The following is a 16409-nucleotide window of genomic DNA, read 5'->3' on the forward strand; positions in this document are numbered from 1 at the left end:
CCTCTCCCGGAAAGTGTTTGTAATTGAAGTCTTAGAACTTTTAGGCTGTCTTTGGCAATGTCAAGAGGGAGGGGGGGGGCTCTCTTTGGGCGAAATTCCGAGTCTTAAAAGCGCAACTTTAGGCCGTCTTTGGGTTCGGGGTTCCTCTCCCCCAAAAAATATTCAAAGCTGAAGTATTCGAAACTCAGCTTTAGGTAATCTTAGGAAGACTGAAGAAGAGGGAATTGGAAGCCTTTATCTCAATAAATTTATAATTTAAATTCTTAAATCTTCGGTGATGATAAGTGGAAACCGCAAATTGAAGTCAAATTTAATGAACTTAGGGGAAGGAGTTCGGGGGGGGGGGGATCTCTCTTCCCGAAAATTTCTCCGTGCTGAAGCATTGAAATGTTATTTTGGCTATTTTTGAGTGAGTTAAGAGTTAGGGAATTCAGGGGCATTTCTCGAAACATATTCGAAATTGAGATCTTAAAACTTTGGGTTGTCTATGGCGATGCGTGGAGGAGAGTTGCTTTCTCAATAGAAAAATAAATTTTAAACAAAAACTTACACTGCGTTTAGTAAACACAATGGAAGGGGGGGAGGTATTCCGCACCCCAGCCCGAAATATTTCCATTTTTGAAATTTTTAGAGCTTTGTTTTGGGCTATGTTTGGATGACTTAAGGGGACGGGTGTTGGAAGATTCTTTCAAAAAGTTTCCGAAATCAAAGTATTAAAACTTTTTAGGCGGTCATAAATCATGTTTATAGGTGAAGGGGGTACTATTCCTACAAAAAAAAAAAAAAATAGGAACTGAAGCCTTAAAAATTGAAATTTAGGACATTTGTAGTGAACTCAGAGCAAAAATATTTTGATGCTCAAATATTTAAAGCGCCACTTTAGGCTATATTTGAGTGCCTTAAGAGGGATGCGATTCGGGGACCCTGCCTGGGGTTAGGATTCAGTTCCCCTATTACTTTTTTTTAATTAATGAATATTGGAAAGGGTACCTTGTTCAAAAAATATATCTACTTCACTGAAGCTTTTTTTTATTGCTAATTTCACCACCTGCTATCTTATAAAAGAATTCTTTTTCAAATGAAGACTGTGGGGGGAATGGTGCCAGTTCATTATCATTAGTCGCCCATACCCTTCCCACACCTTTCCTTCTTTTGTGCTTTGTTGGCGCTACCTTGGGTAGACTTTCCGATCAGAACTGATTTATGTTGCAAAAGTGAAAATCTTATGTCTTAAGCGATTTTATTGCTACAATAAAAATGTTTGCGATCAATAAAAAACTAATGGTGGGGAGCTGCGAACGTTTTTACCCCTAACATTATCCAACATCGTCTAAAATTGCGTTTTTTGAACTTCAATTTCGAAATATTGCCGAAGGAGGGTTCCTGAACTCCATCCCTTCAATAGTGCATTCAAAAGGGAGTACAAACGTTATGAAAGATGGAGTACAATTTCGTTTTTAAAGCTACAATTTCGGGGAGAGCCCAGAGCGCCTCCCCCCCTCTTTCCCTAATATTTTTTGAAGGTTGCCCAATATTGTGATTTTCGGACTATCAGTTTGAAATAATTGATATAAGAGTCCCTGAACCCCTCCTTTCCCGGAACTTTATCAAAATGGCCTACCATAGCGTTTTTTGGACTCAAATTTGGAAAAATGACCCCCGCCTTATTGCCGGATATTAGGTGTTTTGGAATTATGATGCCAAAACGCTTAAATATTGTAATTTAAAGGATTAAATTTTAAATCAAACACAGATTCCAAAACTGGCGTTATTAAAATCTACAACATTTATACACAAATTTTTCCTTAAGCCCGCATGCGGGTGGGGGAGGGGGGGGGCTGAAAATATTTTCCGTCTTGAACACATCACCATACTTGCACCCATGCACGCAGTCCGAACACATGAACCACTTTGATTTAGGTCAAACTGGTAGTTTTAGTGTAACTGTTCTTTTACTAATAACATTTTATCATTTTGTCAAAAAAAATTAAGTCTTAAGTAAGAAAGACTTAACACTTTCGCTGCCAATCACGCGCTAGCGCGTGATGTCGCGCCTGCGCTGAAAAGGCCAATCACGTGCCAGCGCAGGAAATGGTGTTATGTCCCAGCAGCCAGTCACGCACTCGCGCGGGAAGAGGATTGCCTCTACATTTGTTCTCCGTTGTAATCGGCATCATATGTTAGGTGTTTCTGCTGCCAGTGGCGTGGAATAAAGGCTTTTAGCTAGTTGTAAAGGTATGTGGTTTTAAAATTATAGCTTTATTAGTTATTAAAAAAATCTTGTAATATGAGTTGTAGAGACGATAGTTCTGCAGGGCCTTTATGCCCCAAAAGAAGAAAAATGCAGTCTAATAAGCCTCTAACAGATGAGGAAATTGCAAAATTGTTAGAGGACGAGTATCCCAGTGATATTAGTTATGACAGCAGGGATGAAGAATTTATTCCTCCTCAAGGTGACCATGATATTTCAGATTCTGAAGATGAAGATTTGCACGACCTGCAAGAAGCGACATGCCTTCAGCGTAATTCGGCTGTTGTAGGAAATGTAATTTGGGAAAATGACTCCACAACAATAAAACAATTTCCTTTCACAAAATCAGAAAGTTTGTTGCAACCTGTTTCAGGTGACAATCCAATTGATTATTTTTGCCATTTATTTACTGAAAATATGTTGAATGAAATAGTTCTTCAGACCAATGACTATGCTCGTAAAGTACTTTGTTCTCGCGAAAAAAAGCAATTTTCTCGAATTAATGCATGGAAGGAAACCACAAAAGAGGAAATATTGGTATTTGTGGGATTAATGTTACATATGGGAACTGTGAGAATTAATCGCATTCAAGATTACTGGAAAACTGATACACTGTTTGGTTTGAGTGTATTCTCCTATAATATGAGCAGGAATCGTTTTCTTTTGTTGCTGAGGGCATTGCACTTTGCAAAAATCCCAGCGCAAAATGCAGAACTCCCAAAAGATCGACTATATAAAATCAGAAGTATGGTGAATTTGTTCAACACTCGATTGGCTGAAATATATTACCCAGGACGGGAGATTAGTTTAGATGAGTCGATGATATTGTGGCGTGGACGACTCATTTTCAAACAGTATATTCCAAACAAACGCCATAAATACGGTATCAAATTATATATGATCACAACAACTATTGGCATGGTTATCAAATTTATGGTGTATACCGGCATGGCAGATGATTCTGGTGGGAAAGGACATGCACAAAAAGTAGTGTTACATTTATTAGACGGAATGCTAGATGTTGGACATAGTGTATATATGGACAATTACTATAATAGCTATGAACTCTCAAAATGTCTTGCTGATAGAAAAACACATTGTACTGGCACAATCAGAAAGAACAGGAAGATATTTCCAAAAGAAGTTAGTGAGAAAAAATTAAAGAAAGGGGAAACTGTAGCAAAGTATGCTAATGGTGTAATGATTGGGAAATGGAAAGATAAGAGAGATGTAACATATATTTCTAATGAATTCGAAAATAAGATTGAAGAAACAACTCACAAAAGAGGTGAAGTTACATCAAAACCACTTCCTATCATTCAATATAATAAATTCATGTCAGGTATTGATAAACAAGATCAGATGCTTGCTTATTATCCATGTGAAAGAAAAACCATTAGATGACCTACCAAAATATTTGCACATATTTTGCAGCTAATGATTTCAAATTCTCACTTTCTGTATAACAAATATTCCGGTCAAAACTTTCCACTTTATGACTTTCGTTTGTCTGTGATAAGCGGTTTATTGAAACCACAATCTGACATTCGTGCACTCATGCCTCATTCAGCTGCATCAGAACATGTGCTCAAACAGCGGGAAGAAAAGAAAAATGGCAGTGTAAAAATTGCTATTCCAAGGGAAAGCGTAAAGATACAATTTATATCTGCACTCATTGTGAGGGATTTCCCGGTCATTGCTTAGATTGTGCAAGGATAACCCACAACTAAAATGTTTTAAAATATTGTTTGCTGTAATACTTTAATTATAACCAACTGATAATAGTGTACTTACAATAAATGTGTGTTAGTGATGAAGAATAATATAAAATTAATGCATTTTGTCGCTTATTTTAATTATTATCTTTCATTTTTACACATCACGCGCCAGCGCGTAATGTGGCATGTAGGAAAAATTTTCACCTCTAGTGCCGATCACGCGCTGGCGCGTGATCAAAATATTCTATCAGAAAAGGCCTAAATATTGCCTGGTAATTACTATGATACACATAATCATGTTTTTCTATCACTTTTCAATCATATTTGTTATAATATATAAATCAGCTTCTGGGAAAAACATATTTCTTTGACGTGGCAATGGCTATCAACACATTGTCTCGTGACCGGCAGTCAACGTGTTAAGAGAAAGTACTTAACTTATTCTTACTTAAGAAAGTAAGAATATGGGAGGGATTTTAAAAATATCTTACGTACCCTTACATGGAGGTAGAGGTTTAAAAAATGTCAAGATCATGATTACGTAATTAAGGATGGCCTCTAAGAAATCATTTTGAGTGAAAAATAAATGAAATGAAATGTATTTTAACCAGTGGCGCACACAAGGGAGGGGTCCAGGGGGTCGGACCCCTCCCATAGGTCTTGCTTATTCCCCCCGATTGATTACGATTCTATGAATTTTGTGCATAGATTAATTTCAAACATAGGTAACAATTTAAGATCTAATAAGACAAAAAGTAAAATCATCATGCTTAAAGATTTTTAAAAATATTGTGCACTTTTCCTATAACGAATTTCATATGAAAAGCAGAATGGTGATCATAAATAAATACACTGTAATAACCATGTTTTTAGTTTTGTAATTACTGATTAAAATGAGATTCTATGACTTAGAATCCATTTTTTAAATATGAAAAAAGTAAAAGTGTAAATTATTTGGTTTTCTCGTTATTTATTTTGTTCTCGGGAATCGATAAAATCAAGTCAATATGTTTGATAACATATTGAAGTATGATGAGAATAAGGCTTTCTATTTGGACCCTCCCCTTATAAAATTTCTGTGTGCGCCACTGATTTTAACAAATTAAAATCTGAATAGAAACTTCAGAGAAATCATAGGGAAAAAAATGTCAACAGAGAGTTTATAAGATTTTTGTTTTAGCTCAAATTAAGTGAAAAACTAGTAACATAGTAAGAAATAGTTTTGAGTGTAAAATACAATTTTCATAACATTCTCACATACTTCCTGTTTTTGCCACGTGCCGGGAAACTATCAAACCAGTGAGTACAAGAACCTGGTCTACCTACATTTTACCAATTTTTCCCACAGATGCAGGTGGATATATGGGAAAAAAATTTCTTAACTTTTTATATTGAAAAAATATGTGGTTATTGCCATCAAAGAATTGTCCTGTTATCCTCATATTGATTGAGTAACGCTGACGTCACCAACAATGAAACTTTGGCTATTGCATGACAAGTTGATGATATGTTTTAATAATGTTTAAAATGCGGGAAAGGTGTTATTGTGACGTAACTGAACTGGGTTGGGTAACTTAACTGTTTTACTGGTAAGACTGTCATTTCAGGGGAATGAAAAAACGAAAAAAATGGTCAACAATGAGCAACATCTACTGGAGTTTAGGGTTAATCCAGTGGAGTTAAGGTTAAAATTTCTACTATCAAAATATCATTAAACAGGCAATTACTTCGTTCAAATGTAGAAGCAATTTTCACCCGTCATACCCTGACAGGCAGTTTTCTAGTTATAATATAAAAATGCAGTTTTTAAAAAGAGCAAGCATTCATTAATTTTATGTGATTGTTTTTCTTAAGCATTGAATTTAGTTGCAGCACTTTTCTGTTTTTTCCCAATAGTTTAAAATATACAGTCAATTCGCGATAATTCGAAGTCCGATAACTTAAATATTACTATAACGCAAAGTTTTATCAAGTCCCTACCCTTTTGTCCTTAATTCCATGCTAATTATTCTCAATATCTCAAAATTAACTTCCTTTAATTCGAAGTTTTTTTCAAAGATGACTCAAAATTTACTCTGAAAGAACGAAAAAAAAAAAGAAAGTAACAAGTTACTATGAGAGAAAATTAATTCACCTTCACTTGCTATTCCTTCACAATATAGACCTTTAAAGCAAGAAGAGCACCTGTTGAGCCAATGTGCGATAAAGGTGTTAGCTTGTTTTCTTTTGTTGTGCTGTACTGTTTACACTTTGACATGTTGCTGGACTACAAATTTGCTTTTAAGCTGTCAAGTTGTCAAGTCAATTGATTGTACCTTTATTCAAAGACTGACCTACCCAAGTTAAGATGCATTACCCTTCATTCTTTGCTTTGATCATTTGCTGATAAGTTGCTGAGAGACAGAGTGAGTTTTCTTTACTATTAAAGATGTCTACGCAAATACTCTGTCAATGATATTAAAAGAAAAAGAAAACTTCCAAAGCCGTAGAATCAATGAATCCGAATTGGAAATGATTGAAAATGTGCACCTTTCCTGAAGTTTAATCAGCTCTATTCAAGTAATTCCAGCAGCATCGAAATCAAAACCATGCTTTTGATTTTTTCTCTCAATATTTTTATCAAACTACATACTGTGCTTAAAAACTTTTAAGTTCTGTAATTTTGTCTGTTATGTGTACATATTAATTAAAATATTCGATGGTTTTTAATATTAAAATGTCAAAAACCGAATCTAGCGGTAAGTCGAACTTTGGATAAATCAAAGTTTTTCGTTGGTCCCTTTAGATTCGAGTTATCGCTAGTTGACTAAATATATGCTGTATTACTGTTCTTAACTTAAATGCAAATATTCCTCAAACTAATTTTCATTCTCGTATGATTAGAAATGTGTCTGTATCTACTGTACCCTTAATTTTTTGTTTTAGATTTCAATAAAGGACAAGGTTCTCCTTTTGAAATGGAACTCAAAATTGTTCAAAGCAAAAATGACATTGAAAATCCCCCAAGCACTCTGAAATGTCAAGAATTATAATTAGTCATATTTTTAGTTTGTAAATTGATATTGTTTTTAAAAGAAAACTTGGGAGCTATTCATGAACCAAGTGAGACAGAACGAGAATGATCATAGAAAATCAGCACATAATTATTTATAAATGTAAAAGGATTTTTTTTTCTCCTATTATGTTTGTATTTTAACCTGGACAATGTTTTCCGGACAGCAGTAAGATTATATAACTATTATTAATGATATCATTTATTTCTGTTGCGATTTTGAATCAAAAAACCTGATTTTATAGAAGTATTAGTCTTTTTTTTAACCTGCTATTGTAACAAGGATTAGGCATAACTGCCATCAGTCTTTGTGGGGCAGCTAAATATAGTTCAGAGAGACATCTAAAACTATTATAACCATTAGCAGTATTTTCAACCAATAATAAAATCATCTTATCAATTTGTTTGCAAAATATTTTTCAAAGTTTGCTGGTTTAAATTGAAAAAGGCAAGTCTGAAAAATCCTAGAAAATGTAAGAACTATAAATTGCAAATCCACTCTCCTGAATTAACATCACACAATAATTACTCATTGTGGGAAATATACCTCGGAACCGATTCTGTAAAGGCATCATGTAATGGGTGCCTGCTAGATTTTTCTTTATTGGTGGCAAATAGACCTAGTAAATTCATTATTTAAAATCAATTTCAAAGCTACTCAATTACTGTCCGGCGAAAAGATAACTCGTGAGTTAACAAATAGGTTGTCAGAAGATTTACCACTTTTTTTTGGGGATTTTCTCTGCAGTAAAGAAAATAAACTAATAACTGCTATCTGCTTGGTGCTTGCTTTGATATTGTATGCGCCAAACATGTGGTTAATGCCCCAAAATGGCATATTTCATCATTTACATAGTCTTTTTTTTCTGTGACGCTGTATGATTTATCTTTTACCAACTAAAAATTTTCCTTTTTTTTTTATGTAATTTAACATTTTTTCGTCCAAGTAAAATGTTGCAGAGGTTAGAACTGCCCACGTTCTTGCAGTCCCTTTTGTGAACACATATGTAGAAATAAGCCAAAAGTGATTTAAAACCAAGTCTCATGGTTTTTGAATAAGCTCCTGACATTAAGAAAATGTATTTTATTCTCTGAAATGTTATTGATAACTTAAAATAGCTTCAAATTTTCTGTGTGCTGTAATTTTTTTTTATTTTTTATAAGTAAACCTTGGACCAAAATAATTTGCGAAATCCAGCGTGACTGTTACGTACAAAGGCATCTTTATTGTTTAAAATATATATAGTACAACCTCAATTTATCAATTTTCATGAGGTAATTTTCAAAAATTGGAATTAATCTTTTATTTTCACTAATCTTTTGTTCTCTCTAATCTGTTTTCTTTCAGTTTTATGCTTCATTACTTGCAAATGAAATACTGATGCTAACTGCATCTTTGGTAACAATTTAACTCTAAATCAGAAAGTCCTAATTCCAGTTGTGAGATAGATACTTGTTTTAAAAACGTGACCCCTTTCTGACATTCCCCATATCTTTGCCAATAGCTTTCATCAAACATACGCATTTTTGATTTTATTTAATTGCATATAAATAAGTTCTATTCATTAACTTACAATTCCATTACTCTATTCATCCATACGTATGATTCATTTTTTTTTTCTATGTTCATACATTTGTTTTAATAGTAGAGGTATATTTAGACCATATATTATACTGTGCAAATTTGTTTCGTCTTTTGATGCATTCTTCTGAAGCATGTTTAATTTTTTCTAGCTTCAAATTATAGAATAGCTTTGAGTTTTAAAGTGCTTTAAAATATGCTACATAAATGTTTTTTAATCAGTTTTGTTTTTAAAACGGATGTAACTAACTGTTCATATGTTACTTTATTTTAATGTTATGAAGTCATAAATATTATAAACTACTTATTTCATTCAGTCCTAACAGGCATGAGGACTTGTTTGTTTTTCCTTTTGTATTTCTGTATTTTTTTAAAATTATCTTTGATTTGTTTCTTTCTAGACAAAAGGCTACATTATTTAAGCCTTTATAAATTTAATTTCCCAATTGAGAGAACCAGTAAAAATTTTTAATTGTATGGTTTTTATATAAAGTACTGAAATATAACTATTAAACTGTATGTAATGAACTATATTGAGCAACGTTTTTGAAATACAGAGTTCCTGTATAATTAGAAGAGTCAATCAATAGATTGTAAGAATTAACTTTTGCCAAATGAGAACATGCCATAGCCTTTTATTTTTTATTTGAACTTGATATATTTTTTTTTTTTCAAAAGTCCTCTTTTGTTTGCTTTTATTTAAAAAAAATATCTAAAAATTGTTTCATGAAACTTTGATTACACTTTTTATACTAATAAATAAGTTGACTTCATTAAAAAAAAAAAAAAAAAAAAAAAAAACAATAAATCCTTTTCTCTTTTCTACCTTATTGGTTACAAGCTGTCTTGAAAGCTCATGTGATTTTGCATTTTCATTTCTTAATATTGGCCTACTTCAATGTTACAAAACCCGCCTCTTTTGAGGGTTTTTCTTTCTCATGCCTGTCTTATCTTTTGTCATTGTTTCTATTAACTGTTATAGTTTTATATATATTTACATATATACACATTGTTGTAGTTTTATAGAAATATATCGTTATGGTATTCTGATGAGATTTTTATGTTTGTTATGGCATAGCTTATAATCTAGTCATTAAATATTTGCACCTGCTGCGTTTCGATGAAGTATTTCTGTCAAATGCTTGATATTGTCACATGATATTTTCAGGCACTAAATTTAAGTGTGCCTATTTAAAATTGACCATGAAAAAAAATGTCAAAATTCATGAGCTAAATGTATTTTATGTATAAGATTTCTTTGTATGAGTAAAGCCTTTGATTTGTTTTACTTTAAAGTTTTTCATATCAAGATCTGCAAGAATATATAAACACTTATAATTCTGCTTAGCTCCAACTTGGGGGCAGTAGCAGCTTAATATTAAGATCTGTTACTTGGTTCTCTATTTTCAGCACTTTTGTATTTCGTTTTGGTTATTAAGTAAATACGCCTAAAAATTATATTAAACTGAGAATTTTGTTCATTAAAATTCGGACTCGACCGATGCATCGGCGCCGATGGTTCAACAATTTAGCCATCGGCATAGGCGGCCGATGCTAACTTGCAGGAAACATCAGCCTTAAAAAACATCGAAAAGCCGATGGAATTGGCCGATGTTTTTGAAAAAAAAAAGGACCTTTGCTGTTTTACTTTTTAATACAAAGTAAAGGGAGTTACTGTTTTCATACAAAATTGTTTTCTTAAATTTCTGTATGACACCCCTATCAGTCACCCCTGAAAGAGTTTTTAATACTGCATTCTTAGGTACCAAACAAGTTAATTATTGCTTTGTTTCTTGCAGCTGGATGTACGTATGTATCTCTCATAAGTTATAACTCAAAAATGGTAAGCTGTAGAAGGATAAATTTTTGCATGTGGGGTGTGCGTACGTTCCAGTTGTGCACTTCCCTTTTTTGTTTTCGATCGCGTGTTCTGAAAAACCTGTTTACTCATTTTTCGTGGCTATTAATTACTTATTTCAATGCAAAACTAATATAGCGTCTCAGACTGACAATCATTTGGTGATATATTACCGATTTAGAGACCATGGAAACAAATATGAGATGGCGAAACCGGTTTTTGTGTCATTTTATTAGATTCCCGTTGAACCGACGGTACCGTATTTTCGGGAATAAGCGCCGCACCCGGTGTAAGCGCCGCATCGTAATATATTCTCAGACAAAAAAGTTTTTTACTGTACGCGCCGCACCCGGTGTAAGCGCCGCACCCAGCATTAAACAACTTAAAAGCACAATCAGTAGTAAAGAAAGCTGGATTAAATGTAAATAAAAAATATTTTTTTATTTCTCATTAGTATTTTTAATTAACGATAATGAAATATTTTTAAAAATTCCCATTTTGCACTTTTTGCCTTCGGCATCCCTCGATTTTCCATCACTTTCGATGGTTAATTTATTCGATTTCCAACGGCAAACGCATCTCTCGTCAATGCCAAACTCTCTGACAGCAAAGCGATTTCCAATTGCTTCTGCCTTTATTACCTTAAACTTAAAGGCTGCAGTATAACTTTTCAATTGCTTAGAAGCCATTTCAAAAGCAACTCTAAAAAAATATTGTAAAAAAAGATAAGCCAAGAACGCGCGCGTGCGCGACGCGCACGAACGACAGCAAAAGATACAACAAGACGATGTGAGTGAATAATAAAATTAGAGCTAGGAGACAAGTTTCCCATTAGGTTGCTTGACCAAGCAACCCATTTTTGTGAGAGAGGTGGTAAGTTCCCTTTACACACTGGACATCCATCCCTCTCTCGTACTTTTCTGCCTCCTCTCCCTAACCCCTTCCCTCCGGCGCGATAAGGCTTGTTTTTCCACGTGTATCGGCGTTTCTCTCCTCAGTGATACACTTGCAATCGCTGACTCATCTTCCCTCCTCCCTCTTTGCTTTACTTGTCGCCCAAGGTCGAAGGATTTCCTGACCCCTTCGCTCCGCCTTGATAAGGCTTGCTCGCAGACGTGGATCAGCGTTTCTCTCCTCAGTGAAACACGTGCAAGCGCTGACTCACCTTCCCTCCTCCTCTTTGCTTTACTTGTCGCCCAAGGTCAAAGGATTTCCTGTCCCTTCGCTCCGACGCGATAAGGCTTGCTCGCGCACGTGAATCAGCATTTCTCTCCTCAGTGAAACACGTGCAATCGCTGACGTGCCTTCGCTCCGACGCGATAAGGCTTGCTCGCGCACGTGAATCAGCATTTCTCTCCTCAGTGAAACACGTGCAATCGCTGACTCACCCTCCCTCCCTCCTCTTTGCTTTACTTGTCGCCTAAGGGAGAAGGATTTCGCAAAATGAAAGCAAACGATGTGGTGTCATCTGTTAGCAGCATTTTCAACTTTTTTTTTTAAACTTGAAAAAAAAAACACTGTATCCGCCGCACCCGTTATATGCGCCGCACCGGCAATTTTTTTACTTTTTTTCTTGTATGCGCCGCGGCGCTTTAATTTTTAATTTTTCGATATTTGTAATATGAATCACAGTAATGCAGTCTTTTCTGTATCGCTTCGGCGGAGTTACAAGTTTGAGGCCCGTCGAAATACATTTTGAGGCAATATTTCTCTATTATAGAAGTCGTAAAACATTTATCATTCGCATTTTTGTAACTCCTACGGTGTCCCTGTGGTTATGAGGCCTTTTGTGCAATTGCAACATTTGCTATATTTTATATCCGCCACTGCCCATCAAAACAAACTCGGATGCAAGTTTTGAAAGGGTTTTTCTGCTCAATGTTTATGATTATTTTGAACTTTATTTATTATGACTATTTTTTTAATTTCCGAGAACACTTGCGTGCCCCTCCTCCCACTCCCTCAATTTCTGAAATTAAACTCTAGTTGTACTTCTGAGTTGTTTAAAACTAATACCATTCATAAAATTAGAGATTTTTTTTTTCAAACTTTATCTATTGTTTAGGAAGACATTAGAGCATTAATGTAAGAAATTGATTGAAGACGTTTTGAATCGTGACATAATTCGGAAATCAAAGGGACTTGAATTTTTTCTTCGGAAGTGCTGAAGTAGATTCAGAAACTCTTCCGAGGCGTTGGTGGTAACGGTTCTGTACTAAAACGAGCTAAAGTGCGCATCACATGACTTCTTTTTGCCCCAACTTAATGTTATTTCCCCATTATTGGCAATTTTAATGTGATTCAATAGTTAACTCTCTAAATATCACCAACAGTGGCCAAATTGAAACCAGATTTAAAGAAATAATAAATATATTTTTTAAATCGCCAAATTTGTTGCAAAGTTCGTAACAAAACTTGGCGACCAAAAGACTGGCAAATTATCGTCAAGTGTCCCCCAAATTATAACACCACTTGAGTTTGCATCGAAATTAACAATGATCCCCCCCCCCCCAAAAAGGGTCAAAAGCCCCCTCTAAAAACACCCGATTGCAACCAAAAGGGGAGGTGCACAACTAGACCCCACCCGGAGTCTACATACCACATTTCAACTTTCTAGGACATACCGTTCTTGAGTTATGCGATATACATACGCATATACATAGATACATACGGATGTCACGAGAAAATTCATTGTAATTAACTCGAGGATTGTCAAAATGGATATTTCGGGTTCTATACGTTCTTAGGCACTTATCCGCGTGTGGTCTGGTTCAAAAAAAAAAAAAAACCTCAACATTCATTTAGGGGTGAGCAAAATGGAAATTAAGGCTGATTTTTTAGTGAAATTTTTTTCGCGAATACAATACTTCTTTTTTGTAAAAGGAAGTAAAAATGAGGCCAAAGTGTGAGTTACTCCAAAATCAGTGGGTGCCCCCCCCCCAACCCTCCCTCGTCGTTTCAAGCATTTCTTAAATATTTAGCGATTATTTATTTTAGTCAAGAAATGTCATTTTGCGTATTTCTCATACTTGTTTCACCTATATTTCGTAATGCGCCATCTTTTTTGCATCATTAATAGCGATTGATTTTTTTTTCTGTTGTAAGTAGTTATTTTTATGTATTTATATAAAATCAATGAATAAGATATTTTCGTTTTTTATAGAAAAGTTTCAAGGATTTTCTATTATGCAATTTAATTTGAACTTGTTTGAAAAGCTTCATAAAAGATTAAACAATCAAATTGTTCAGTATTACGTGTGCAAACATCAGATCAAGTAGTATATGTTTTCAGTTATTAACTTGGTGTAAATATTGAGTTTGTTTATTGTAGCGGCATTTAAAGAACTCCCTCTTTTCATGGCTATTTCTTTTTTCAGCAAAATTTATGTCACTGTTATAGCTTTCATGAAAAATGCAAACTTTTCTATTCATAAATTTTAAAAAAGTAAAAATATTCCTATTTTGATTTAATATTGTAATTTATCTGTAACTTTTTTTTTGGTTAATTTGATGACTAAAAAATGTCTACGTGCAATTTTTCCACTTTAATTGCGTAATTTGTTGACGGTTTCATAATTTTATCCTTATTTTTTTTAATGATTAAACAACATAATTTAACGTTTTTTAACTATGTTTAATGTACCTAAATCCACACAATATTACAATATTACTGAAATCTTAGTTGAATGTTTAATTTTAAAAGAAAACAAATCAATTGGTTATTAAACAGTCTGTTTGTTTTTCTACTTTTTTTTTTTTTTTTTTTGACTGTTGTTTTTTCTCTTTCATCATACAGCAGTCAAAAAAAGGAGAAGCATAACTACACTCTATACAGATTGTACGTAGTACGATCCAAAAGTACGGGGACAAGCTGTATAAAACCTTACCCAGAATAGTTTACATTACCGAAGCACATCCATTTTCAAAAGGTCACCTTGAAAGACTATGTACTTCTGCCAGTATTCATATAACTTTTGGGAACACGCCTGGAAGCCATTTTTTGCTACCTTCTATGATGCAGCTTTATCTTCTCCTAGCGGAAGAAAGCGGCGTCCATGCAAATGTTTTTTGCTGGGAACAGGTAAAAGTCACACGGAGCTAACTCTGGCGAAACGTTATTTTTATTTGTTTGTCATATTAGAGTATTGACCAATCAAACCGTGCAACCTCAACATGAAAATCGCCTTCTTTCCCACGATGAAGTTAAAGCAGCAGCGCAAGAGGCCTTACAGGAGGTTGCGAAAAATGTCTTCCAGGAGTGCTTAAAAAAGCTACATGAACGTTGGCAGAAGTGCATAGTCGTTCAAGCTGACTATTTTGTAGATAGATGTGCTTCGGTAATGTGAATTATTCAGGGTAAGGATTTATAAAACTTGTCCTCGAACTTTTAGGTCATACTACGTACGTATGAGTTTTCAATTAACTATTTCATAACGTTTTTGAGTGACGCAATTTTACGCGCATGACGACATCACAAGAGAATTTGCGATAATTAGCTGAGGAGGCTTTCAAAATGGATATTTCGGTCATCTATATGTTCTTAGGTACATATGCATGTGCAGATGTGGCGAAAAAAACTTGTGAAGTATAGATCGGGTAATCGTAAAATAGAAATTTAGGTCGAAATCTGATTTTTTTTTGTGATTACAATTCTTTATTTGTAGAAAGGAAGTAAAGTGAAATGAATCAATGATCCTTTAAATCCCTGAAAATCTTATCAATTTATTTCTGTTTGATTTTTTTTTTTTTTTTTTTTTTTGCCATCGGCCATCGGCCATTTGGAGGGAAAACAATCGGCCAACAATCGGCATCGGCCCATCGGCCAAAAAATGCCATCGGTCGAGCCCTAATTAAAATGTGCTCTTAATTTCTTTGGGTAGTATTTACTTTGCTTTCCCCCCCCCCTTTCGGATGTTTCATCATATTTTATACTTTTGTATTCTAATTGATCATAATTTTCAAAGATATTTATATATTTATTTAATGCTAAAAATAAATTTATATGCAAGAAGTGCTCTCAAATTATTTTTTACACTGTAAAAAATGTTTTGACTAAGATCTGTCATGAAATTAAATATTATTGGGGTTTTGTTTTCTGAATAATTATGCATTTCATTAGAATATGCATTTGATACCTTCAAAGATTTGGTAGCCATTTGTTATGACTCTGGGTGTGATGTGTAGCAGTTGATGAAATTTGTTAGAAACAGCAAAAAATAAATATTCAAAAAATATATTCACTACTAAACATTTTGCACAGAAAAAATGCTAATTTCCAGAAACCAATCTGAAAGGCAACATAAGGGCTCCACAAAAGGACCTGTTTCTCTAACTCTTATTTTACCAGTGGACAAAGGGCCCCCAATACCCTGACATTTTTTACAGTCCATATTTTTGCCAGAAAATGTAGCGAGCCTTGAAATTTTGTGAATTTTACATTTAAAAGTAAGTTTTATCATGCTTTTTTCAGACCAGGTCTTTTTTCTGCCCGACCCCTAATGATGTTGTACTCCCTAGCCTCCCTCATGTTAAGGACATAGGTTCATTCCGGTTGGCCCCCAAAAGTTCATTCTAGTTGGTCCCCCAAACCTGCAGGGCCAGATTTAAGGGAGGATAGGTGGGGCTACTGCCCCGGGGACTTCACAACAAAAAGGCCCCCACAATAAAAGTTTTGCAAAATATCCTAACAGTCACGGGTAGAGAATTTCGAATATATACATATATATCAAAACATTCGGATATATGTCAAATTATCGGATATTTCCGAAAATATGATGATTTTTTTGAACCCTGAATAGGGGCTTCCACTCCTTCGTTGCCCCGGGGCCTCCACATTTCCTAATCCGGCCCTGCAAATCTGTAAATCTAAATACTAGTGGAGAAAGTGCAGTTTGCTGTAGAAATGTATTTACCGATCCATGCTTAACTTTTGGAAGTCAGTGTAGTGC

At 34.4% G+C, this 16409-nt stretch overlaps 1 protein-coding gene across 2 annotated transcripts in view; it reads left to right on the forward strand.

Moving 5' to 3' along the window:
- Nucleotides 1–9384, forward strand: part of LOC129217509 (pyridoxal kinase-like) — a 55550-nt gene extending 46166 nt beyond the window's left edge. Inside the window, exon 10 of one of the 2 annotated variants that reach the window (XM_054851820.1) lies at nt 6895–9384. In XM_054851820.1, coding sequence (XP_054707795.1) covers nt 6895–7001 — 107 coding nt within the window. In that variant the 3' untranslated portion in view covers nt 7002–9384. The remainder of the gene's footprint in view (nt 1–6894) is intronic. The other variant, XM_054851821.1, reaches the window with a different exon arrangement.
- Nucleotides 9385–16409: the final 7025 nt, after the last annotated feature.

Source organism: Uloborus diversus, chromosome 2 (genome assembly GCF_026930045.1).
Source record: "Uloborus diversus isolate 005 chromosome 2, Udiv.v.3.1, whole genome shotgun sequence".
Lineage (NCBI taxonomy): Eukaryota > Metazoa > Arthropoda > Arachnida > Araneae > Uloboridae > Uloborus > Uloborus diversus.